The sequence below is a fragment of the Leuciscus leuciscus genome (genome assembly GCF_965113295.1).
Source record: "Leuciscus leuciscus genome assembly, chromosome: 20".
NCBI classification, from domain to species: Eukaryota; Metazoa; Chordata; class Actinopteri; order Cypriniformes; family Leuciscidae; genus Leuciscus; species Leuciscus leuciscus.
In genome coordinates, this window is record NC_138744.1 from 11,820,649 (window position 1) to 11,847,365 (window position 26,717).

General features: G+C 37.1%; 3 protein-coding genes and 2 long non-coding RNA genes across 8 annotated transcripts; 3 read left to right on the forward strand and 2 right to left on the reverse strand.

Annotated features, from left to right (window-relative positions):
• The first annotated feature begins 49 nt into the window (after positions 1-49).
• On the forward strand, positions 50-4,478 carry gstk1 (glutathione S-transferase kappa 1). 2 transcript variants are annotated; one of them, XM_082148743.1, is made up of 9 exons: positions 50-112; positions 1,246-1,286; positions 1,376-1,447; positions 1,535-1,616; positions 3,147-3,275; positions 3,403-3,548; positions 3,880-3,996; positions 4,083-4,176; positions 4,368-4,478. In XM_082148743.1, the coding sequence occupies exons 3-9, from the start codon at positions 1,376-1,378 to the stop codon at positions 4,415-4,417; spliced, it is 690 nt and encodes a 229-aa protein (XP_082004869.1). In that variant the 5' UTR covers positions 50-112; positions 1,246-1,286; the 3' UTR covers positions 4,418-4,478. The 2 variants fall into 2 exon arrangements, with proteins under 2 accessions (XP_082004869.1, XP_082004868.1); XM_082148742.1 differs by lacking the exon at positions 50-112 and adding an exon at positions 190-1,101.
• Positions 4,479-4,485: 7 nt separating this feature from the next.
• On the reverse strand, positions 4,486-10,863 carry LOC309483102. Its single transcript, XR_014200495.1, has 2 exons — positions 10,096-10,863; positions 4,486-6,069 (listed from the first exon to the last, which is right to left on the reverse strand). It is a non-coding gene; the product is annotated as an uncharacterized lncRNA (long non-coding RNA).
• Positions 4,615-17,202, forward strand: LOC309483099 (glutathione S-transferase kappa 1-like). Of its 3 annotated transcripts, none has more exons than XM_082148744.1 (8): positions 4,615-4,865; positions 12,796-12,867; positions 12,966-13,047; positions 13,205-13,321; positions 14,116-14,261; positions 14,588-14,704; positions 14,813-14,906; positions 15,550-15,677. In XM_082148744.1, exons 2-8 carry the CDS (start codon positions 12,796-12,798, stop codon positions 15,597-15,599), a joined length of 678 nt encoding a protein of 225 aa, XP_082004870.1. In that variant the 5' UTR covers positions 4,615-4,865; the 3' UTR covers positions 15,600-15,677. The 3 variants fall into 3 exon arrangements, 2 of the variants coding, with proteins under 2 accessions (XP_082004870.1, XP_082004871.1); XR_014200492.1 differs by lacking the exon at positions 4,615-4,865 and adding an exon at positions 17,120-17,202 and having other exon boundaries at positions 15,550-16,116; XM_082148745.1 differs by lacking the exon at positions 14,813-14,906.
• LOC309483101 lies at positions 17,120-22,383 on the reverse strand. The gene is made up of 3 exons (XR_014200494.1): positions 22,177-22,383; positions 19,203-19,335; positions 17,120-17,202 (listed from the first exon to the last, which is right to left on the reverse strand). It is a non-coding gene; the product is annotated as an uncharacterized lncRNA (long non-coding RNA).
• On the forward strand, positions 20,509-26,291 carry styk1b (serine/threonine/tyrosine kinase 1b). Its single transcript, XM_082148740.1, has 10 exons — positions 20,509-20,716; positions 22,203-22,261; positions 22,396-22,569; positions 23,041-23,373; positions 23,466-23,647; positions 24,442-24,522; positions 24,715-24,923; positions 25,020-25,060; positions 25,849-25,945; positions 26,081-26,291. The coding sequence occupies exons 2-10, from the start codon at positions 22,204-22,206 to the stop codon at positions 26,274-26,276; spliced, it is 1,371 nt and encodes a 456-aa protein (XP_082004866.1). The 5' UTR covers positions 20,509-20,716; position 22,203; the 3' UTR covers positions 26,277-26,291.
• Positions 26,292-26,717: the final 426 nt, after the last annotated feature.

Here is a 26,717-nt window from a genome sequence, read left to right on the forward strand (position 1 = left end):
TAAAAAAATCTGGCGACCTAAAAATCTAACAGACGGGAACCTTCACTTTGACTGCTTGGGGGTGGAGCATCGGTGAAGGAGTTCAAGCACTACGGAAACATAGAATTCGTTGGTATTAAACTAATTCCATTTACTTAAATTGTAACTGCATTCGTTCAATCTCAGCACTGTCATGTTATTATAATAAAAATGTATTTAAAAAAGTATAAAAATAATAATAATTGTTTCAAATCGAAAGGTTATCGTGCAAAAAAATGGCTGACGATTAGTTTTTAATCAGAAGCCAGTTATCTTTATTGCATTTGCTTTTTACTTCAGCAGGTCTAAAAATTGTTTTATAAATTCTGAACTTTACGTGCTGCTCACGCCTATTTCGGAAGATGTTATGGGAGAAACCAGAGCCGTGGCTCTGGGAGAAACGAAGCTTTTTAAAGCTTCGAATCAAGTGAACCAATTGCTTCGCAAAATGATTCACTGTTTCGAAGCGTTCGAAACACCACACGCTAGTGAACCCTGCTGGTCAGAACAGTGGAAATGTAACAAAAACTCAGACCAAACATGCATAAAACACCTTTTACAAACACAATGCAAATGTTTTATTGAAAGTAAAATCTTTTAATTGCAATGAACTAATTATCTAATAAGATTAAATATCAAGTGTCTATGTAATATGTGCTCTTTTATCAATTTTCAAGGCGTGTTTTGTTTGTTGCATCATGGATTGCGCATCTAATCACAGGCCAATAAGAGACTACTAACCAGTACTATTATTCATTTTAATTATACTAATGTTTAACGTGAACAAATGTATACATCTGATCAGAGATCAGGTAAAATGGGTAAAACCCATAGACACTTGAGGGCGATCTAAGTTAATCCGCATTATGCATGAGTTTACAGAGATCGTCCCCCAGCAGAAAACCATTGAAATTTCGAAACGTTTGAAACAGTTATGAAGTCTCGTTTACTGAAATCACGTGACTTTGTTTGATACACGCTCTGAACCACTGATTCGAAATAAAAGATTCATTTTTTTTTCGAAGCTTCAAGCAGTGTCAAAGCCAAAGGCGAAATCGCCCAACACGAACGTACCTGCTGAAGGTCGTTCACAATTTATACATACAATTTATTGTAGTTAATATAATTTAAACAATCGTTGCTAGACTGTCGTAGCAAATGAGCGATATTCTGCCATAAACAGTGGGTCTATTTGTTTCTCGATCTAATTGTGTTGAACTTTCACAGTTTCTTTTCAAGTACAGCAGTGAGACTGACTGTCGCCAAGGGTAATGTGTACTGCGCATGCATGTAAATGACATTGTTTGAATACTTTTTAGCGTATGTTGGGAGATGCGAATATACTTATTCGTTACAGATGTCCAGTCCCAGAAAAGTGGTCGAGTTGTTTTATGATGTCGTTTCTCCGTATTCCTGGCTGGCATTTGAGGTACATTATGTTTTCGCCCCTTTATATAGTTAATTGAAATCCATGCTGCTTAATGTTTTCATGTTTGTATTGATTGTGTGTTTTAAGGTGCTGTGTCGCTATAGAAATGTTTGGAACATCGACCTCAAATTTAAACCAGCATTTTTAGGGGGAGTCATGCAAGGCTCAGGTAATAAAGAAATAACATGTCCACAATCACAAAATATACAAAAATCATAATCAGAAAGAGCTTTATTGCCAAGTGTGCACATACAAGGAATTTACCTTGGCATTGAAGCATTCAGTACACACATATAAATATAACGGGACACATAATTGCATTTAAAAATAACAAATATAAAAAAGTATAAAACATGTATTGTGTAATTTTATTAAACATTAAGATATGTTTGTAGAAAAGTCTGGGTACTATGTGAATAAAACCAGGAGGCTTTTGGCCTCAGTCACTATGACCCACAACTGTGGGTCAGAGTACAAACTTGCACCTGGACAATGATTAAAAACTGCTCTTTTGATTTGCATGGCCTTCAATGTTCTCTTGTTTAATGTTTCTTTTTTAAAAACAGACCAGCTGGCGGCACGCCACTATTAAAAAGAAGCCAGAATGATAGGAAATGAATTGGGGCAGGCGAAGGAAGATGGGCTACGAGTGAGATTGTCAGATGTTCTGCAGGCATCTCAGCTTTGTTGTCTCAACCAATAAAGTCTAAGTTTTGGCATCTGGAACTCCGTGACTTGGGTACCTTTTGCAAAGAGAAGAAGACTTTTTCCACAACACGTCACATTAACCTTCATACCGTCATGAGAACGTTACGTCACCTACCTGTGATAATTATTTGTCGCAACCTGAAAACCATTACAAACAACTAGATTCTGTTAGTTTTATATAGTTTTAAAGGTGACATGTTATGTCCCTTTTCACAAGATGTAATATAAATCTATGGTGCCCCCAGATCATTTATTATAGCTTGTCAAATTTGCCCCTTTTTGGTTGTGAACAAAAAAGCGCTGTTTCTGTGTGTGTCCCTTTAAATGCAAATGAGGTGCTGCTCCCGGCCTCCCTTCAGAAGACCGCCGATCCTTTACACGAGCTTTGGATACTCAAGCAATAACAAAACACGCAAATCTCATCTAAAATCACAGAAATAACCAGTACCAGAGTGCAGCCTAATGGAGAGACTCATAAGAGGTTGCAACTTTTAGACTGCACCTGGACGTTTGTTGACACAAGTTGACACAGTCATCTGAGATCTTTAAGACAGCTGTGACATTTTTTGGTCAAAATACCACAAGGATGAAGCCTGAGAGAGAGATCCGTTGCTGGAACTTTTGCCATTGCATTAGAACTGGTTACACTTGTCGCTTGCAACAACCAAATGGCGGTGCTGTGGGTGGAAACGTGCAGATTAAGGGGCGGTAATATTATAAGATCCCCTTTCCTACGTCAGAAGGGGAGCGAAATCTGATCGGCTTATTTTTTGACATGCTGTGTTGTCATTTTTCACATGTTCTGGGTTGGTAGATGCACTGGGGACCCGATTATAGCACTTAAACATGGAAAAAGTCAGATTCTCATGATATGTCCCCTTTAAAACGTATTATTATATATATTTTTCTAAATTAATGTTGACGGATGTATGTGACATTGTGCTTTGATAGATGACAAGATAATACATTATCAAGTTTCTTCTATTTCTAGATAACCGCCCCCCTGGAGTGGTCCCTAATAAGTTTTATTACATGAACACCGATCTGAAACGGCTGTCTGAGTACTTTGTGGTCCCTTTGAATCCACCTTCAAATCCTTTTGAGGCGATGTTTGAGAAAGGTATTCAAACTACTGTTTCTTTACGATGACACTGATGACCACATGCACAATGCAAGCCATACTTGTGTTCTAAAACAAGAAGTTCTAGGTAAATCACTTTACTCTTTTATTTTCTCTTTACATGTAGGCTCTTTGAATGCGATGCGTTTTGTGACAGCTGTTGCAGAAAAGGACAAAGAGGGAGACGTGGTGGTGGAGAGGGTGTCCAGAGAGCTGTGGAAAAGAATCTGGAGCACTGATCAGGACATTACCAAGCCTGCCTCATTCATTGAGGTATCAAATACCCTAGATTAGCGCTCTTTGAAGTCAGCATGAAATGGAAGTTGCGATAGACTTTTCTTCCCAATTGTTACGTATATCAGAATGTAGGCCGGGACTTGATTTTGTCTTTTGGGAATTGATTGGATTTTAGGAAGTTGGGCGTTGATAACTAAATGGTGGCAGATCTGAATGCCAGTTTTCAGTCAGTAAATTGACATGTTAATCTTCGTTCTAATACTTCATAAAACTATATACATGAAAACATTTCTTGATATCATCCATTGTACTTCACCACTGACTTTGACTTCAGTATGTTAATGTCTTGCCTTTCTGTTTTGCACAGGCGGGATTAAAGGCAGGTCTCTCAGCCAATGAGGTGGAGGAAATTCTGACCCTCGCCAAATCTCAGCCAATCAAAGACAAGCTAAAGAGTGCCACACAGGAAGTACTGGAGTATAGAGTCAGTGCCTTTTACTTGCGTCTTTGCACCCTTTGTCTTTCTAACTAAAATGTTCCTTACAGTGATTTTCCCTTCCGTTTTTGTAGTGCTTTGGTTTTCCGTTCATTGTGTGTCATGTGAATGGAAAGGCTGAGGTCTTCTTTGGCTCTGACAGATTTGAGCTCATGGCTCATTGCATCGGTAACTTTGGATTTCTACTTCTTTTATTAGATAGGATAATGGTTATATTTATCATACCCAGTTTACTTGATGGTTTATTCATGCACTTTATCATGTTTTAAACCATAAATTCTGAAGTAATCTTGGGGTATTAAAATCTTAGGTTATATACTGTTCATTGTCCAATCACTTTCTTTCTTTTTGTGTTCCAGGGGAGAAGTGGATGGGGCCTCAGCCTCTCAAACCCACAGCCAAAATGTGATCACTACTCCTCCATACTCCATATTTCAACAACTTCTAAATAAAATGTCATTTGATGTAAATTCACTGTTTTTATTCAACAGCAAACATAAACACACAAAATAATAAAGGAAAGCCATGGAGACAGAAATAAGATTTATGTCTATATGCTTATCAAGGCTGCATTTATTTGATCAAAAATACAGTAAAAACAGTAAGAATGTGAAATGTTCTTACAATTTAAAATAAATGTTTTCTATTTTAACATATTTTAAAATGTAATTTATTTCTGTGATGGCAAAGCTGTATTTCAGTTAATATGGGTAATATACTACATATACATTGTCGATCCTTACTCCAGTCTAGTAGGTGGCAGAAAAGCACTATAAACTAGTCTGACAACCGCTATTAAACAGAATCAGAAGAAGAAACCGAGTAAGAGGGCGAAGGGTTACTAACGCTAGCTAAGGGTAAGTTGAGGACATGCATTTTAATACAATTTTCCAGTTTTCAAGTGTGAAAACCGTAAACAAATGCAGCTGCTAAAAAGTCTTAGCACATCAGCCATGGTTCTCAACTCTTATGAACATCAGATTCGAGGACTTATTCAAGGACACCTTCAAATTTCATATCAAGCAACTATCGAAATCACAGCAAAATATTTAATAAGCTTTTTTAAAGCTTAGTATCTTATTCTTAATGCTTACAATTGGTCAATGTTTTCAGGTCAACTGTAGAGACAAAATCATGCCACATGTATTTGCAAAAATAAGTCAATAAAATAAAAGTATCACAAGTATCAAGAATTATCCTTTTTGCTGCAGCAGCTTTCTTTCTTTGCAATACGTATGTGATATTCCTTTGAATCTGTGCTTCTAACTAAGCTTAACTTCATTGCGTTTCACGGTTTTACTGAATTTAAAACTGCACACTAGCATAGTACTCTATTTCTTCCATATAAATACATGACAGAAATAGTACAAGCAGCATGCTAGCATGTGATATGGATTTTAGCCAAGGGAACGGGTCAAAACGTACCAACCTGGAATTTACCCAGTACATTAAATCATGGAAAAAGTCATGGCAATCAAGTCTCGAGTGCACTTAGTGCAAATATGCCTTGCTTAAAATTATTGTTTATAACAAACAAGGTAAGAAATACATTTCAGAGAAATGCTTCATCTGTGTACCTTGTAAAAGCACTTTCCCCAAGATTTTTTACTGATGTTATTTCTGTGGGTTGAAGAAAGAGAATGTAGTTCACTCTTTTATTTTTTATCTTGGAATGTTTTAAAGTTCATCTTTCTGAAGAAGATGCATTTTTCTTATTTCTGTTCAACTGAATTTTGATATGTAAGTTATTTGATTATAATTTAATTGGCAATAAAAACATAAAAATCATGGCTGAGTGGAGATACATTTATTTTTATTTTATTTTTACGGGGATACAGACTCACAAAGCAGATAAATCCACATATACATATTTAACAGTTTCACACTTTTTCTCTACATCACTTATTCCCACAGAGACCATACTTATCTTAAAAGTCTTGCAGGGATCTTGAAGGATTGTAGTTGTCTTTAAACGGATGATGAAGGAATTCTGCATGACAAAATCAAAATCCTACGGGTAAATTCCTGATGGAGTCCTGTAGGTTGATCCACGTACTTGTCCTGCAAGATTGCATAATATTATACTTATTATGATTTATTATATACCTGTAAGACTTCAGTATTGACTGGTGCTTTTTAGCAATTGATGTAAATTGATGAAAAAAAATGTAAATGGCCTGCAGAGAAGTCAATGTCCTAAGAGTAAAGAATCAAGAACTAAAGGGCCTGAACCTTTTTTCTTTTTCTTTGCAAAAAAGCAGATAATTGCAAAAAGGTACCGTATTTATAAACATGATACTAGAACTTTTCATGTGAACATAATTTTTTACATTTTGAGATAAATTAACAGATTTGAACAAAAATTATTTTGACATAGCATTTTTAACATTGCTTTGTCTCCTGCGTCCTGCACATCCCCTGCCTCTGTCTGGGCTGATAGAACTTACTTTTTGTTTACTATTTCGAATATCAATAGCTGTTGATAGTGTTAGTCTATAGGGCAATTCCACGCAAAACTGTCACATCCATAACGCCAACTAAATACCATGGCATTGTGTTGGCGTTATGGATGTGACAGTTTTGCGTGGAATTGCCCTATAGCTAACACTTTTACAATGCTCTTTCCTATTAAAATAAAAAATTGCAGTACACACACATACATACATACATTATATGTTTATATATATATATACACAATAAAATGAACTGTTAAAAAGTCTTGTTAGTAATTATATAATTACTAATCACATTAGTAATCACATCTAACGTCTTTGTTTACATAATGTGTGTATTATTATAATTATATATTATATACACTCACCTAAAGGATTATTAGGAACACCTGTTCAATTTCTCATTAATGCAATTATCTAATCAACCAATCACATGGCAGTTGCTTCAATGCATTTAGGGGTGTGGTCCTGGTCAAGACAATCTCCTGAACTCCAAACTGAATGTCAGAATGGGAAAGAAAGGTGATTTAAGCAATTTTGAGCGTAGCATGGTTGTTGGTGCCAGATGGGCCGGTCTGAGTATTTCACAATCTGCTCAGTTACTGGGATTTTCACGCACAACCATTTCTAGGGTTTACAAAGAATGGTGTGAAAAGGGAAAAACATCCAGTATGCGGCAGTCCTGTGGGCGAAAATGCCTTGTTGATGCTAGAGGTCAGAGGAGAATGGGCCGACTGATTCAAGCTGATAGAAGAGCAACTTTGACTGAAATAACCACTCGTTACAACCGAGGTATGCAGCAAAGCATTTGTGAAGCCACAACATGCACAACCTTGAGATGGATGGGCTACAACAGCAGAAGACCCCACCGGGTACCACTCATCTCCACTACAAATAGGAAAAAGAGGCTACAATTTGCACGAGCTCCCCAAAATTGGACAGTTGAAGACTGGAAAAATGTTGCCTGGTCTGATGAGTCTCGATTTCTGTTGAGACATTCTGAGAGTCAGAATTTGGCGTAAACAGAATGAGAACATGGATCCATCATGCCTTGTTACCACTGTGCAGGCTGGTGGTGGTGGTGTAATGGTGTGGGGGATGTTTTCTTGGCACACTTTAGGCCCCTTAGTGCCAATTGGGCATTGTTTAAATGCCACGGCCTACCTGAGCATTGTTTCTGACCATGTCCATCCCTTTATGACCACCATGTACCCATCCTCTGATGGCTACTTCCAGCAGGATAATGCACCATGTCACAAAGCTCGAATCATTTCAAATTGGTTTCTTGAACATGACAATGAGTTCACTGTACTAAAATGGCCCCCACAGTCACCAGATCTCAACCCAATAGCGCATCTTTGGGATGTGGTGGAACGGGAGCTTCGTGCCCTGGATATGCATCCCACAAATCTCCAACTGCAAGATGCTATCCTATCAATATGGGCCAACATTTCTAAAGAATGCTTTCAGCACCTTGTTGAATCAATGCCACGTAAAATTAAGGCAGTTCTGAAGGCGAAAGGGGGTCAAACACAGTATTAGTATGGTGTTCCTAATAATCTTTTAGGTGAGTGTATCTCTGTGTGTATACAGTATATTGTATAGACACACACACATGCACAATTATTTTTTTTGCACGCGTGTGTGTGTGTGTGTATAAAAATATATATATATATAGAGAGAGAGAGAGTGTGTCCAGGATATATATATACATTTATACTCAAATGTACACGTCATATAAAAATATACAAACAAAAGACAAGAGCCTCGTCATTAACTAGTTCACATTTCTATGGCAATACTATACTAACACACCAATATGAATCTGCAGCGGTCAGGTGGTCCAGAAAATGTTGTAATTACGAGTTCTATGAGTTCTACAGGAATGACGTATTTTTGTAGGCCAAAACCCAGAAACAAGTTAGCATTTTAGCACTTTGGTTTCATTGTCCTGAAGTCAATAGATTGTTTTAATGGGTTTTTGGTTAAATGCTTGAAATAATGTTTGTGGTGAACACAAGCTCAAGGTATTTTCACAATGTATTCTACAATATAAAATACATCAGTAATACTCTCTTGTGATTCTTAAAAGCTTTTACTTGATTTGTAAAAGCGGTTGCTAACAAGTGGCTAAATGGCACTATAGAGGTTGTCGGGGACATTAAACGTCCTCAAGCTGAACACACAAAATCATGTGAGAGACCCGGGTTCGAATCCACTGTGAGACACCAATGTGTCCCTGAGCAAGACACTTAACCCCTAGTTGCTCCAGAGGCGTGCGACCTCTGACATATATAGCAATTGTAAGTCGCTTTGGATAAAAGCGTCAGCTAAATGAATAAATGTAAATGTAAATGTTATCTGGATTACATCTTTGGATTACCCTGTTCAATAAATACTGCATTTGGATCCTCAACCTTCGTGTCTCAGAGCAGTTTGTGACACTGATGCTAACTTCCAGATTGGCCTACAAAAATTCGTCATCCCTGCACCACTCTATTGCTGATGACTCGTTTCAGCAGTTCAGAATCAATTATTTTTTTTAAGAGACAATAACTTTATTTGTCCTACACTTTGATCTTGAAAATTTTGCAGACCTTTTACATTCACAAACATGAAAGGTAATATTTAAAAAATAAAGCATAATATGTGCACTTCCAAATATCTATATTCCTGCACTAACTAATAAAATATAGTCTGGTCTTAATTTAACTCACAATTTGGTAAACACAAACAGTTGCACTTTTCACATTTTTATTGAGTAGGCTACTATGAGTGATCATTCACAGTCCTTGGGAAAATAAGTGAACCCATGAATTTAGTAAAGTGTAGATCTGCGTTTTCTAGCAAAGCCTCCACCAAATATTTTCTGTAGTTGCTTATTTACCTCTTGACCAATTTTGGACCAAACTTCCCTTCCCATCCCATCCCGCACACTCAGTCCTCTTTATGTTATTCATGAACACCCAAGTCTTCATGTAGCCATTTTTTTCAGCCTGCACTGTAAATGATAACCCAATGTGATCAACGTTTTGAAAAGTACAACTGTGTGTTTGTCAAGCTGTTATTTGTAAAGCCAGAGCGTTTGTGTCTATAATTGTAACATAGATGAAAATAAGCTCACTTTTGATCAATGTAGAAAATCCAAATATTTTCAATACTTTGATAGTAGCACATGAATAGCCCCAAAAAGCTCCGATGAATCTTGCTCAGCAATTTTACGGGCGTGGTAAATATAACCGCAGTGATACACTAATACAAATAAAGGTTCCAAAATAAGTTTCAGTGATGCAAAGAATCATTTTTGGTTCCCCAAAGAACTTTTGCGCGATATTTCAAAATGCTTTCCGTCATTTTGACATAACAAATAACGATTTTCCCATTTGAAACCTTCCCGTTAACGCTGGCAATATGGATTAGAAGTGAAAAGGAGGAGAATATTGCGACATAAACCGGGGGAAACGTGAGTTGAGGATTTGGGGAGAAGAACAATATTCTTAGTGCATTCAAGTGACTTCATGGATTATTAAATCTGAAGAGTTTACCACAGTGCGCAGTGCCTGTTGTCTTTTTCAAATTATTACAGCGGAAAAGGAATAATCAGGAGAAGCAGAACACAGAAAATAACTCTTACCATAGCCTATATAATAGGTGATCATCGGTCTTCTTTTTTAACCTTAAAAAAGTGTTTCATATAGCCTAAAATGTCCAAGAATAATTTTCCTATTGACGTGCTCTCTGCGACCCTTATCTGTCTAATGTTATTTATCTAATGGTATTTTCAATGCGTAGACCTTTCTCTGTAGAATCCCGCCTTCTTGCACGACACAATTGGTCGATTGTGTACAATGCCTGGACGCTATTGGTCAAAGAACTTTTCAATCATTACCCTCAGTGTAATGCTGGATTTACATATTACAGCTTTGGATACTATTGGACCCGGGAACATGAGCTGTGTGGTGTTGTGCAGAGGTGTTAAATATCTGAAAACCATACTTGAGTAGAAGTACAGATAGCCTACCTTACGGCGCAAATGACTCCATTACAATTTACAAGTCACCAAGAGTCCTACCCCCGGTTTCACAAACGAGGCTTAAGCCTAGTCGCAGGCTAAAATGCATGTTTGAGCTGTCTTAAAGGGTTAGTTCACCCAAAAATAAAAATTATCCCATGATTTACTCACCCTCAAGCCATCCTAGGTGTGTATGCCTTTCTTCTTTCAACCAAAAACAATCAGAGTTAAGTTATATGAAAAAATATATCCTGGCTGCTCCAAGCTTTATAATGGGAGTGAATAGAGTCTGAGTTTTTGAAGCTCCAAAAAGTGCATCCATCCATAAAAAAAGTAATCCATACAGCTCTAGAGGGTTAATAAAGGCCTAAAAGCAAAGAGATGCATTTTTTGGGGGGGGGGGGAAATATCCATATTTATAACTTTATAAACTATAATCACTGGCTTCCGGTAACAGCTGAACACCGGAAACCCTACAGATGATTCAGAATGCTGCAGCTCGTCTTATCTTCAACGAGCCCAAGAGGGCCCACGTCACTCCTCTGTTCATCTCTCTGCACTGGCTACCTCTCGCTGCTCGCATCAAGTTCAAGGCACTGACGCTTGCTTACAGAACTATCACAGGCTCAGCTCCCTCCTACTTTCACTCACTCCTACGAGTCTACATCCCTACCAGACACCTACGATCGGTCAACGAGCGACGTCTCGTGGTTCCATCACAGAAAGCCACAAAATCACTTTCCAGAACATTCTCATTCACAGTTCCATGCTGGTGGAACGCTCTCCCCACCCTCATCCGGAATGCAGAATCCCTGACAACATTCAAAAGACAGCTGAAAACCAATCTCTTCCGTGAGCACTTAACCTTATAGGAAAAAAAAAAAAAAAAAAAAAAGTTTTCCTTTCCCTTTGTAACATCACTTATCAGGCTTATGCTACTCTGAATAATACCTGAACTTCGTACTTTGAGCACTTCTTGCGTTGTTGTTGCTTTTGCCTCTTTATGATGACTCGCTGAATTTTGTCCTGATCTGTAAGTCGCTTTGGAGAAAGGCGTCTGCTAAATGACTAAATGTAAAAATGTAAATGTGAACACGAGTCGAGTACCGGTGGAAGACTGAACTCTGACACCGGAATACCAGTGATTATAGTTATAAAGTTATAAATATGGATATGTTTCTTAGGCTTTATAACTCCCATTATAAAACTTGGAAGAGCCAGGATTTTTTTTTAATATAAATCTGATTGTTTTTGTCTGAAAGAAGAAAGTCATATACACCTAGGATGGCTTGAGTTTGAGTAAATTATGGGATAATTTTCATTTTTGGGTGACCTAACCCTTTAACCGAAAGCAATTTTCACACCAAAGACATATCTTAAAATATGTCAGTGCCATTGTTTTGTCTCAAGATGCACACCAGCAATGTTTTTTTCTAAGGCATGATTATAAAAGCTACTTAAATGTCCTATAACTAAGGCCTAATCCTGGCTTAATCTAAACCCTTTCTGTCTGTGAAACCAGGCCTTAAACCAGGGACACACTTAACGACTGCAAGGCCGATTATGAATGTAATTTGATACTTACGACTGATCATGCCCAAACGCATCAAGTCAGAGACAGTTGCATTCAGTCGGTGTTTAAAATCTGCTCCAGTCATTGGAAACAGACTAAGTGTGTTCAGTTCAGTCTTAGAATGTTTCAACTAGTCATTAAGTGTGTCCCCGGCATTAGTCTATCTGATTTTAACAGTACTTAAGTATTTTACTCACGTTGAATGTAGGCTCAAAGATACACTATAGTCCTCAACTCCAAAGAGACATGCCAGTGAAAAAAACATGAAAAAGTTGATTTGTGAGAAGAGCAATCAAGTTTATTTTCTAAAGTCGAAATAAAACTGAACACCAAAATTGCAATAAATTAAGGTCGATACAACAGCTTCTTAAACGTCTCAGTTAAGCTTATGTGCTCAAAAATGGCAGAAGTAAACCAATATCCTTCAAAAATGTTTCTTCAATATGATGGACAAATACAACCACATTTCCAGAAAAGTTGGGACATTTTGTAAAATGCAATAAAATCAATAATCTGTGATTTGTTACTTCTCTTTCAACTTTATTTAACTGACAAAAGAACAAAGAAAAGATTTCCAAAGTTGGTACTTCATTCAACAATTTTGATGACATCATTCTACACTTCAGCTTCTCATCATGTCCAAATGCTCTATAGAATCTGAAGCATCCCTACATTGCAGGGAATATTAAATTGTCCACATGCTAACCTATTAATGTTTGTGATTGTTATAATGAGCTTATTTATTACAGATGTTCAGTTCCGGAAAAGTGGTCAAGTTATACTATGATGTTGCCTCTCCTTACTCCTGGCTGGCATTTGAGGTGTGTATAATGTTTTTATTATGCGTTTATTAACATAGTTAATTGTAATCTAATATGCTCAAGATGTTTTAATGTATGTGTTGATTGTGCGTGTTAAGGTGCTGTGTCGCTATAGAAATGTTTGGAACATCGACCTCAAATTGAAACCTGCATATTTAGGAGGAGTCATACACGGCTCAGGTAATGGGGAAATGACATAATAGATATTCCAGACTGCAAATGTATCTCTTTTATAATGAATCACTTTATTAAATAATAATAAATGTGAATCTACTGGGATCAATAATCCAACAGCTTATTTTTTTTATAGATTTATCAAGTTTGTTCTTTTTTCTAGGTAACATGTCCCCTGGATTTATCCCTAATAAGATTCAGTACATGGCCTCAGATCTGAAGCTGCTGTCTGAGTACTTTGGGGTCCCTATGTTTAAACCTCCAAACATGTATGGGACAGGTATTCAAGCCACTGCTTCTCTACGATGGCACTCATGACCATATTTATAATGCATGGGCCATGCAAGCCATACTTGTTTTCTTTCTCTCATAAACAAAAATAATTTTGTGCTGTTTCCAGGGAATTTTTTATTGTTTTACTGGAAAAGATTTTTAGTGAAAGTAGTGCAAATGCTATATTTTGTGCAAATTTAAACTTAAAGGGAACGTTTACCCCAAAATTTAAATTAGTCCATGATTTAGACACCCACAAACCATCCTAGGTGTATATGACTTTCTTCTTTCAGACGAAAACAATCGGAGATATATTAAAAAAATGTCTCTTCCAAGCTTTATAATGGCAGTGAATGGAGGACAAATTTTGAATCCCAAAAAGTGCATCCATCCATCATAAACGTTCTCCACACGGCTCCGGGGGTTAAAAAAAAGGCCTTCAGAAGCAAAGCGATGCGTTTGTGTAAGAAAAAATATCCGTATTTAAAACTTAATCGACTAAAATAACTAGCTTCCGGCAGACGGCCATTCACTGCCATTATAAAGCTTGGAAGAGCCAGGATTTTTTTTTATTTAACTCCGATTGTATTCGTCTGAAAGAAGAATGTCATATACACCTAGGATGGTTTGAGGGGACAGTAAATCATGGGCTAATTTTCATTTTTGGGTGACCTAACCCTTTAAGTGCAAAATTTTGGCACTAAACTCATCCAATTAGAATGTTTTTACACTCTAAAACAGGATATTCTTGTGCTTGTGAATCACATCTCTTTTTTGTCCTTTTTTCTCTTGACATTTTAGACTCTTTGTTTCCGATGCGTTTTGTGACAGCTGTAGCAGAGCAGGACAAAAAGGGAGATGTGCTGTTGGAGAGGGTGTCTAGAGAGCTGTGGAAAAGAATGTGGCGCACTCATCAGGACATTACCCAGCCTGCCTCATTCATTGAGGTATCAAATAGCCTACCCAAGATTAAGAAATGAAATCAAATTCAAATTCATTTAAAAAAAAAAAATCACTGGTACAGTGATTTAAATTATTACTCTATACCAGTGGTTCTCAAACCTGTCCTGGGGTACCAAGAGCCCTGCACATTTTGTATGTCTCTCTATATCTGACACACCCATTTCAGGTCATGCAGTCTCTACTGAGTTGAATCAAGTGTGATAGACGATATATGTTAGCACTACCATGGAGACGTCATTTCTATCTTGTGAAGACAATAAAACAAATTGCTGTCTGTAAAGTGTCTCCAATGTCTTTCTGTTTTGCACAGGCGGGATTAAAGGCAGGTCTCTCAACCAATGAGGTGGAGGAAATTCTGAACCTCGCTAAATCTCAGCCAATCAAAGACAAACTGAAGAGTGTCACAAAGGAAGCACTGGAGTTTAAGGTCAGTGCTTTTACTTGCATCTCTGCACCCTTTGTCTTTCACACCAAAATGTTTTTGAGGTAAAAATATGATAAAACATCCTTACATAGTTTCCCCCCATTTTTGCAGTGCTTTGGTCTTCCATTCATTGTGTGTCATGTGAATGGAAAGGCTGAGGTCTTCTTTGGTTCTGACAGATTTGAGCTCATGGCTTATTTCATCGGTAACTATAAGGAATCTAGACGGTTAACTGATTAACCCATTAACCAACAACTTGTCTGACTACTGCCTTTTTTTTAATACACATTTTAATAACACATTTATGTTTTCCTTTTTATTTTTATTTTTAGAAAGGCTACTCCAACTAGTCATGATAAAAATAATAAACAATACAATTATTTAAAAATCTCTTGCAAGATGAGCAAAGTGTGGTATGTTATTCATGCTTTGTTATTCATTAAATGATGAGCAGCATTTTGAATTATCCACCTGTGTTTTTGAAATTCACAGAGTAAAGATTTGTTGACAAAAAATTGGCCTTTGTCATGTTTGTTTGATCACACACGTTTTATCATGTGTTTATGTCTCGCAGGTTAACGGATTTTAACCGGTTAAATATGATAATCGGTTGCTAACGCTATTAATAATAATAAAATAATTTGCCAAAATGTGCATTAATAGAAAAACTATATTTTATTATATTTATTTTATTATATTTTTATATTTACCATACAATTTTCTGGATGTTTATTGTGCTGTGTCATGTTTTAAACCATAAATTCCTAACTAACCTTTGGATATTCAAATCTTATGTGATATACTGTTCATTGTCCAATTTCTTTCTCTCTCTTTTTTTTGTGTTCCAGGGGAGAAGTGGATGGGGCCTCAGCCTACCAATCTCACAGCCACAATATGATCACTACTCCATACTCTTAAATATTTAAAAAACTTCTAAATAAAAATGGTTTACAAAAAACAATGTAAATTCATTGTTTTTATTTCAACAGATGGGTGAAAAGAAAAGATTTTCAATGTTATCAATGAACAACTTAATTGTATTTTGTAAATATAGACAACTTTCGATTTTGATGGCTGCAACACACTCCAAAAAAGTTGCGGAGTCACTGTCACATCACCTTTCCTTTTAATTTGAATTTTTTTATCTTTTGGGAAGTGAGGATACTAATTGTTGCAGTTTTGCAAGTGGATTTTTTGCCCAATCTCGCCTTATACAAGGACAGTAGTCCTTGGTCGTCATTGTCTGATTCTCCTTTTCATGATGGGCCATAGAGTTTCAATAAGAGAGAGATCTGGACTACAGGCAAGCAGTCAAGCACACCCATGGTGTAGAATGTCTGAGAAACCACTCTGTTGTAGCACATGCAGAATGAAGCATGGCATTGTCTTGCTTCCCAGGAAAGATGTCATTAAATGTCTCTGTACAGTCCCAATATATGTCTCCACGTCAGTAGTACCTTTACACACATGCAAGTCACCCATGCCGTTTGCACTGATGCACCCCTATAACATGACAGATGTTTGCTTTAACACCTGTTGCTGATAAATGTCTGGATGGTCCCTTTCGTCCTTAGGACTGAGAACACAATGTCTGTTTTATCCAAAAACAAGCTGAAACATGCTCATCTGAGCACAGAACACATTTCCACTGTCCAACTGAGATGAGCTCAGGCCGTAAAAGAGATTCAAGTGGCATTCCTTGATGCAGAAGCAGACAGTGTTAAGTGACATCAGTTTTCCAAAGTACTCCCAAGCCCATGTGGCAATATTTAATAGAGTAGAATGACGGTTTCTAATGCAATGCTGTCTGAGGGCTCAAAGGTCATGCACAATCAACAAGTTTCCTGCCTTGCCCTAAATGTACTGAGATTTGGATTCCCTGAATCATTTCACAATATTATGGTAGATAGTAAAAGACCTAAATTATTTGCAATCTTGCATTTTGAATTGTTTGACAAATCTCTCATGATATTTGGCACAAAGTGATGAGCCATGACCCATCTTTGCTGGCAAAGACTGAGATGCTCCTTTTACACTCAATCATTGACAATACACTCACCTATTACCAATTCACCTACTTTTTGTAGACTGTTTCAAAAGAGTTTAGTTTGGATATTCTATAAGCTCTGTCCCAACTTTTTTGGAGTGTGTTGCAGCCATCAAAATTTGTTTATATTTATAAAATACAATTAAGTTAAGTGAAAACATTGGAAAACATTAGAAAACTTTTCTTTGTACTTTTGTCAGTTAAATAAAGTTATTAACAAATCACAGATTCTTGATTTTATTGCATTTTACAAAATGTCTCAACTTTTCTTGATTTGGGGTTGTATTAAGTAAGGGATCATGTACATACAGTCGGATGTTATCGCAGAATAAATTCCGTCAGGGTGATCAGGACCTCGATGCGAAGCGGAGGAGCAAAAAGCTCACAACCAGTTTTCTTCTGCTTAAAATTAATGGATGCCAACATTGTCTTCTGTGTGCAACACAAACACCTCCTGTTAACATATCAGAAAATGTAGTTTAGTGTTTCATGATATTTTAATAAACTCATTCTATTTATCAAACTCTGTTACCTATTTTATTATAACAAAATAATCAAATAATTAATTCCAGTCAAAGCCCTTCCAGAGTCAGCTCCAGTCAAAGCCCTTCCAGAGTTATGGGGTTTGGTCAAGGGGCTGCTATGTCCATGGCAAAACCTTCATTCTGTGGTCAGTAAACTATTCTGTTGTTTATTTTGAGATATGCTTTGTCATGCTTGAAGATCCAACCATAGCATAGTTTAAGTTTCCTGACAGGGTCAGCCAGGTGTTGATTTAAAACCTGCTGGTACTTGATGGAGTTTATGATACCGTGAATCCTAACAAGTTGTTCAGGGTCTGTGGAACAAAATAAGCCCCACAGCATTAAAGAGCCCCTATTATGCTATTTTAAAGGTTCCTAATTTTGTTTTGGAGATCTCCTACAACAGGTTTACTTGTATCAAAGGTCAAAAAACATTTCAAAATACATTTCACATCACAACATTTTTCACTGATTCTCAAACGACTCATCCTCTCTAAATCCCTCCTTTCTGCGACCCTACTCTACTCTGATTGGCCAGATGGCCCAGTCTGTTACGATTGGTCTACCTCTTACAGCGTGTCAAAAACGAAATGCCTATTACCATAACTGAATTTCAGCTCCAGAGGCTTCCTATTCCTAAAGCTCAGTGATTGTACTCACTGTAAAGACAGTAACGATGGCGTCGATTTTACCATATCAATCCGAGCGCGAGTCCAATGATGAAACATTGGAAGAACTAGTTATTCAACCCGTACCTCCATCGCAAGGACGACTTGAGCAGGATGTTTCTCAGTGATACGCTACTCAGTTTGAGGTACATTATGTGAAGTGAAAATAAACCAAATTTACTTTCACAGCGTAGGTCACAGCGTCTTCTCGACATGATGTAAACCACAAGAAAAAGCTACAGTGTTTGAGGGCGGGTCAAGTTGTTCGCGGGCAGACAATGTAGAACATTTGCCTAACGTATGTGATCTAGTGATGGGTCACTAATGAACGATTCTTTCATTTTTAACTTATAGGAATATAAGGAATACTTATGGACTCAGGAATAACTCAGGAATAACTTAAAATAGTGAGTGATTCATTCATTTTGTCGTGGCTGCATGTGTGCAACACCCTTTCTTTCGTTTTGTTCAAAGTGTAGGCCATTCGGAAGTTATTATCGCTACGCCTACTCACTCCGAAGGACAGAGCCCTTAAAATATGAGGGAGCATTTGTGGTCACAAATATAAATTTTTATAGTTTTTAAAAAATAAATATTGACTTTTTAAATTTGCAGAATCAACTTTGCGTTGCTCTCCGTGATCGCTTAAAGGATAAGCCAAATTTCTACATGTATCAACAAAAGCGGTTGTTAAGAAAAGTGCTGAGAAGAATTTCTGTGCCATCTAATGGTCTAAAAAAGAATAAAGTCAAATGCACCTTTAACCGCGGTGCGCCTTTAGCCCCGTTCTACCTCACGTATGTGAAGAGTTTGTATGTGAGCGTCTGGACTCTGGAGTAACATAATAGATGTAGGGCCTATTGTTCTGCATGAGTAACATTAGAAGCAGGGTCTCATTCTGCATTTCACATTGGTTTCAGAAAGCATTTTATGTGTTTTACCCCCCCAGTAATACACACACATAAGCTACGCAAGTGTTTCATGTAGGCCTATTTATGGATGAGTGAATTTTGATCGCCTAGATGAAGTGTCATATCAAGTCTTGCTTCTCGCTTTCACTCGCTGCACGGGTATAAAATGTCCTCTCACAAGACGAGTAAAGTGCTGAATGTTATGCTTAAGTTATTTGTTAGTTGGCAATAATCTAGGCCTATACTTTCCAGTCATAGTCTATGTTTAGTTTTAATAACCTGGAAATTTATTAATTTGTGGATGACTGACAAGCACGAGTTCGGAGAAACAGGTGTTGTGTTTATTAATACTTAGTGTTGGAGGAACATGTCGTTCTTCCATCCATCCATTCTCCTCACCGCTTGTCGTATGTTGGGTCTCTTTCTGAAGGCACGAAAACCACACCATGGGCAGTTGGCCAGTCCATCACGAGAACAGCGTGTCCTAGCCAAACACACAATAAAACCACAGAGGTCACTGTGTAATGCACCCTGCACACATTCACACACAAACTGACACCTACGGGAAATGTTGTATCTTCATTTCAGCTGTCCTGATGTGTTTGGAATGTGGGGGAAACCCTGAGCACGACAACACGGGGAGAACACAGAAAGGCTTTACCTCCAACAAGGGATCTTCTATGAGAAGCATATTACATATTGCATCAGATACAGTACCTATAAACTAATCGATTATGCTACATATTTGCTTCGTATGGAAAGTAGAATGCTTTTTTCTGTCAAAATGATGGAAAGCATTTTGAATTATCCGTCAGTAAAGTTGAAAAAAAATTGGCCTTTGTCATGTCTGTTTGATCACACGGTTATTTATGGCTTGTCAATAAACTGATTTTAACAGGTTGATGATGGAACCGAATGGTATTTTCCTACTAAGGACAGTTACATCATAGATGATTTTTTATGATTTATTGAGCTGTGACATGTTTTTAAACAAAAATTCATAAGTTGGATATTGAAATTACAGACTGTTCATTGTCCAATCATTCTTTCTTTTGTCTTTCAGGGAAGAAGTGGATGGGGCCTCAACCCACCAAGCCCACAACCACAATGTGATCACTACTCCTCCATACTCTGTATATTTCAACAACTTCTGAATAAAATTGGTGCAAATTCACATTGTTTTTAAGTCATACTTGAAGCCATCAGCTGTCATACACGGAATGCAATGGTTGAACAAACCTTTTTTGTTCCAAATTACAAACACTGAGTGAAAGGTAAACCTGTATATCCTCTTTAGCTCAGTCAGAAGTTGTGTCTGGATGTCTGACCCTCCTAGAGAAACTCGAGGAGCTGGATAATCAGGTTTCAGTTTGGTTTAATGCAGGAAAAAGAAACTGCCACATATGCTTAACTTGATAGATGATTAGGTTAATACAAAAATAGTAGAGAGTCTGAGCATTTCATCATTCACAGGGTTTGACGGCTGAAAATGATACACTGTAAAATGTAAAAAGGGCTTGGCATTACCGTTTTATGGGTAAATAATGTTATTGGTAACCCTACACATAAAGGAGGGTGTTAACAACAACAGTAAGTAGCATAGGTGAGGAGGGTGGAGCTAAGTAGCCAACAAAGGTGTGACATAGACAAACACAAGCAGACTTAGTACTACAGTACACCATAAGGACTTTCTCCAGAAACAAGGAAGGGGACAAATAAGAGGGCCTTATGACACTGCATAACATTGGGAATACAGCGGTGATGAATTCAACAATGGGATATTATTTTCATCATGGAAATGAATAGAGAGAATCTGAAACTGAACATCACGGAGTAAGATCACCTACAACTACAGTGACCAGCAGGTAGGGCAGTGGAGACCTGAAGACAAAATGACCACGGTGCTTATGGGTTAGCAAGACGTGACTTGGTGCTTGTGTTTACAAGGCGGGCCTAGGCTAAGTGTTGAATTAGCAGTCAGATGATTTGATAATGTATTTATTGTCAATTGAATTCAAAACACATCTCATTTATGTAAAAGAATGACAAAAGGCACTATAGAGAGTATTACATTGCCACTTAAAAGTTTGGGATCGGAACAAATTTTTTACTTTTCTTGAAAAGTCTCAACAAGGCTGCATTTTTAAAATAAAAAATACAGTAATATTGTGGAATATTGCAATTTAAAATAACTATAATTACATTTATATTGTGTCATGTAATTTATTCATGTGATGGCACAGCTGAATTTTCAGCATAATTTCTCCAGTCTTCACTGTCACATGATCCTTCAGAAATATTTTTAATATGCTGGTACTCAAGGAACATTTCTTATTATTATCACTGTCGTGCTGCTTAATATTTTTGTGGTAACTATGATACATTTTCAGGATTCTTTGATGAATATATAAGGTTCAAAAGAATAGGATTTATTAGTAATAAACCAACATTTTTAATGTCTTAACTGTCATTTTAGATCAATTTAATGCATCCTTGCTGCATAAAAGTATTGGATCATTTTTAAATACACTATTAAAATACACTTTTTAAATACACTTACTCAGTAAAGATATTCATGCACAATATATCTCATTTGCTTTTGCGAGTTGTATATGACGTGTCGTTGTGTAGTCTTTGAGAATGAAAAATGCAGACAAACAGGTTGAGCATCATAATCCAAATAAAAAGGCTGTTCCGTGTATGTGTCAGAGAAGCAGAGCTAAACGGAGCTAAAACAGCCTTTTACTTCACAGTCTGAAAACACAATTAGTCACACTTAGGTTCCTAAAAAGAACACATTCAAAGATGACAATTACAGCTATGAGCACATACAAACTATGGCAAATGTACTGTTTTAATGACTTCATAAAAAAATTAATTGGGTGTGTTCACTGTTTGTTCACAAATGAGGTCATCTCATATTGCACTTAAAACTCAAGTGTGTAGTGTAGCCTGTTTGAGAATATACTTAAAAGATACCATCATTATGTACACATATTTCACTTGTGTATATAGTAAATATTTACATGTGAAATGTATTTTCTATTATTCTTTCCTCATTCTCTCTGTGGTTATTCTAGAAAAAAACCTTCTCTAAGCACTGATGATGAGAAAAGATGCGTCTCAACTGCCCAAAGCCTTTTTATGATAAAAAAGTCAACATAATGTGTCATACTGCCATTATAAGAGGTCCTAAGGAGGCTTTAATTTTTTTAATTGTAAAACCCACAGCATATTGTTTCAATGTTCTCTGCATTTGGAAATGGTGAACAAGTGGGTAGCTAATTAAACAAAAAACTCGCCAACCTTTTATAAACTCTCATACCTTTTACATATTCTGTCTCTGCACAGGATGGCGACGACTCCTAATTCTGCACATTCGGAATGTAATTCTGGAGATACATTTTGTGGTGAGTATATCATGTCTGCCAGATAAAACACAGGCATCATCAACATTTGACAGCTGTGTAACAAAAGTTGTAAGAGGAAATTTCAAACATCTCACTTATATTCTTGAACATGAACATGTGATCTGCTCCCTCAGAGATACGGGTGTATGAACAGGAAGTGATAATCGTACCGGTGCTGTTTTTGATGGCTTTCTTGGTCACGCTGGTGTTTCTGCTACTGCTGAGGTTCTGTCCTGAGAAGGTGGATCGCCTGCAAACCCGCTCAAGTCGAGCAACCAGGACTAGGAGAAATTTGCAAGGCATTGATGGTGAGTGTCTGCTACTATATATTTAAGAAGCAACATGCTGAGTTTTTTGTATATATGTGCATGTATGTTACAGTTACAGTTACATGTATGTTGCATAACAAAATGTATGTGTACCTATCACAATTTAAGAAAAAGTTGATCACAAAAACATTTCTTAATAACAAAATATCATGTCTGTACATAATACAGGGATTAAATGTAACTGCTGCACGCAAACTACTGTGCTTACGTGCCGTAGCAAGGGCGTAGGAAAATATTTGATGCTGCATTTCAGCACACCTCTTTTCTACACAGTGGAATTGTTTGCAAAGTGGCATGGTTTTGATACTCATTGTTTTCACTTAAGTAAACATACATGACATTTGACTTTATATTTTATTAAGAATCCTAGTCTGCTTTTTTCATACTTTTGATTCGTCACACCCCACCTAAACAATCTCTCTCACCCTCTTTCTATCTCCTTTTGCGTAGCTCCTATTGGTCTGAATGCTCTGGAAGGTGAGCCAATAGCACTGGACACTACATCTTACATGACGTTCAACCCTACATCACAAGTTCGAGACTCCTATAGGCATGAACCTGCCTCCTTAAATGCACACGTGGACTTTATCGATGGTGGAGGCTCTTTTGGGGCCGCAGCTTCAGCCTTCTCAAAGCCCAGGGAACTTCCACGTCAGCGACTGCCAGAGAACTTCAAAGGGGTGTCTCCTCTCCCAGCATCATACTCTCTGAAGACAGAAAGCTCCGTATCACTCTATAGAGCTCGTATGGAAAACAGAAATGTGGTGCTGCGTGTACTTAAAGGTGCCCGAGGGGTTTATTATGACATGATCATAAAGTCTGACTGAGATCTTGAATTCCAGTTTCACTCTCTCTTTTTTCGTTCTCCTATTCAGATTCAGCCAATAACCAGGAAAGTCAGTCATTCTTGGGCTTTGCGGCCTTCCTTTCCCAGTTAGGGCCTCATCCCTTCTTACCGGAGCTTCTGGGAGTAATATCACTGCGGGCTCCTCTCATTACTGTTATTGAAGAGATGGAGAACAGAGATCTACTCGGATTCCTGTGGAGGTGTAGACAGGTGAGAGGTTGGACCAGGATGTTTTATAGCAGTGGTTCTCAACTGGTGTGTAACAGCTTTAGGCGACAGGTCTGGTAGGTCACTGACAACGGGAGAGAAAAATGCTAAATCCAGATTAGCAAAAAATAATATAGAACAAAAAAAAAAATCAAGTAAATTGATATGGAACCCCGCATATGACACAAAAGAAAAAACAATCTAATGATAAAATAAATTGGTACAGAGCCCTGCACATGACATGTAGGGGGGAAACTAACTAAATTAATACATTTTGGGAACAAATTGATAAGTCATGGGAACAATTATGGCCACAATATCTTTTTTTTTTGCATGTCATGTGTGGCGTGCCATAAATTGGCTCATTGACTTTTGTTTTTAAAATGCTTTTAAAATATATTTGTATGCTGTTGTTGACCTCAAATATTCTGAATCTAAATAAACCTAATGTTTTTTTGGTGCAAATTAATTTGGTACCTTGTTTACTTCTTGTATTGGCTGTTGTTTATGCTTGATGGCAATATAAAATATGGGGGATTTGAAGCAAAACAAGTTGAGAACCACTGTTTATAGTGTTCAACAGGTCTGCTGGTACATTAATCAGTGACTACTCAATTGATTACAAATTATTGTAAAAAATAAAAATAAAAAAGGGAGTAATTTTTTATGTTCTCAAACCATAGTTATTTCAATATCATTGATATACTACTATAGTTTTTAAGTTTCTTAGATTTTATTTTATTTTCAGTAATTATGGTTTTAGTTTTAGTTAATGATAATAACACTGTCTCAAATAGGATAATGTTGGGCCAGACGGCATGCATCAGATGACAGAGAGAAAGATCTTCACCATGGCCTCACATGTGTCCTCTGCACTGGTGAGTACAAAGTTGTTATCACCACTATCTCAGGGAAAGATTCAAGCATTCTGGCATTTGAATTAACAATATAATCCCTAGCAAATTAAAAAATCTTGGCCAATCATGGTGTCATTTGATATTTTTGCTCAGTTTCAAGGTTGGACATCATGGCTACACACCTTCTAACCTTTTTTTCTTCTTTCTCTGTAGGACTTTCTCCATGGCAAAGATCTTCTCCACTGCAACATAAAGGCTCGTAGCGTACTGGTCAGCAGGATTTGTACTGCAAAACTCTGGGGTTTGGATGATTTATATGCAAGGACATTAGAAAGTGCTAATCACAGTGAAGATCCTGGAAGAAAAAAGTGGCAGGCTCCTGAGCTATTGGCCAAGAGACCTGCCACTCCAAAAAGTGATGTGTAAGTAAAAAGCACAATACATTTCATGAGGAAAAGCAACTTTCAAGTTTTCAAACTAAAATATCTGTATTTCTTATTTTATTTTATTTTCCGCAGTTGGTCTTTTGGGCTGCTGCTGTATGAAATGGTGACACTTGGTGAGTCTACGGTCTGGTTCTTTTGAGATGATTTAAAGGGTTAGTTCACCCAAAAATGTTTATTCTTTCATTAATTACTCACCCTCATGTCGTTTCAAACCTGTACGACTTTCGTTCATCTTCGGAACACAAATAAAGATATTTTTAATGAAATCTGAGAGCTTTCTGTACCTCCATTGGCAGCTACGCAACTAGCTGTGAATGGACTACGCGACTCTGACGCTTCAATAAGTTCATAAAGCAATCAGTGAATATAAACAGAAGCTAAACAACCGAACCTGTTTGACGCACGAGAACAAACCTCATTGGTTCTTTTGGAAGCTCAAACATGATGCGTAACAAATGAGAATTAACCTCATTGGTTCTCGCACATCAAGTCAACATACTTGATGAGTGAGTTGATAAATGTTCATATGTGAATAAAAGACTAAATTCAATCTGTTCATCATATAAAGCGATATATGACTAAACCACTCAATTCATATGGATTAGTGTTACGATCTCTTTATGAACTTTTCGAAGCATCAAAGTGGTAGTTGCGTAGCTGTCAATGGAGGGACAGAAAGCTCTGATTTCATAAAAATATCTTCATTTGTGTTCGGAAGATGAACGAAAGTCTTATGGATTTGGAACGACATGAGGGTAAGTAATTAATGCCAGAATTATCATTTTGGGTGAACTATCCCTGTAAGTCAACTGTATACTGATAGAATGATTAACAAATCTCCCATTAAGTTCTTTCTCACATTTTTGTTTATCCTATTTTTACACTCTTTCCATACTTTCAGGTGAGGCGCCTTTTGCTAAAATCCCTGCAGAGGAACTTCTACAGTATCATCAGAGAGCCAAAACACTGAAGAAACCAAACAACTGCTCCAACTCACTGTAAATGCAACTTTAGAAACATTTGTTTTATAAAATTATTGTATTTTTTATTTCTTTTTTTGTATTCTAATTTACTGTTCATTCAGTGCTTGTTTTGTACATTCAAAATATAAATTTGCTATTGTTTTTCTCCAGTTACTCAATTATCAAAGCCTGCTGTCAGTGGAAGGAGCACGACCGCCCCTCATTGGCTGAGGTCAGGCATAAACTCCAATCTGGAGAGAAGAGTGCCAATGACAGCAGTATTCTCCGTGTGCCTGAGCCAATCAATCTTGAACAGTATCTGAAAGAGGCGGGATATGGAGAATCCAACAACTACACAGTTTTCTGAACTCCAGATGGCTCCACCTATTTTTTAAAGTCTATGGGCTCCACTTACAAATACATCACATCTATATGAAAACTCTATTTTGTTTGTGGTGTACACTAACACTATGCATCTCCAGCAATTCCTAAAGAGTGAATTGACAGTCGACCAGCCATACTGACTTTAAAAAAGTAAAGTATGAAATGTTAATTTTAACGAATGCTTTCAAATATAATCGTACGTTCTTTAATGTTGCCAAATTTTATGATTTTATTTGTTATCAAATTACTATTTTATTGTACAGTAAGATATTTGAACCTGCTGATGCTGTGGAAAGCTAGAATTTAAAGTAATGAACCGAGAAGCTTCAACCTTTTTGGACTGGTCTGATCAAGCAAAATTGAGTTCCAGGACAGTCCAGAGCCAGTTTAATGATGCAGCCTTGTTTAAAGGGTAACTCAACCC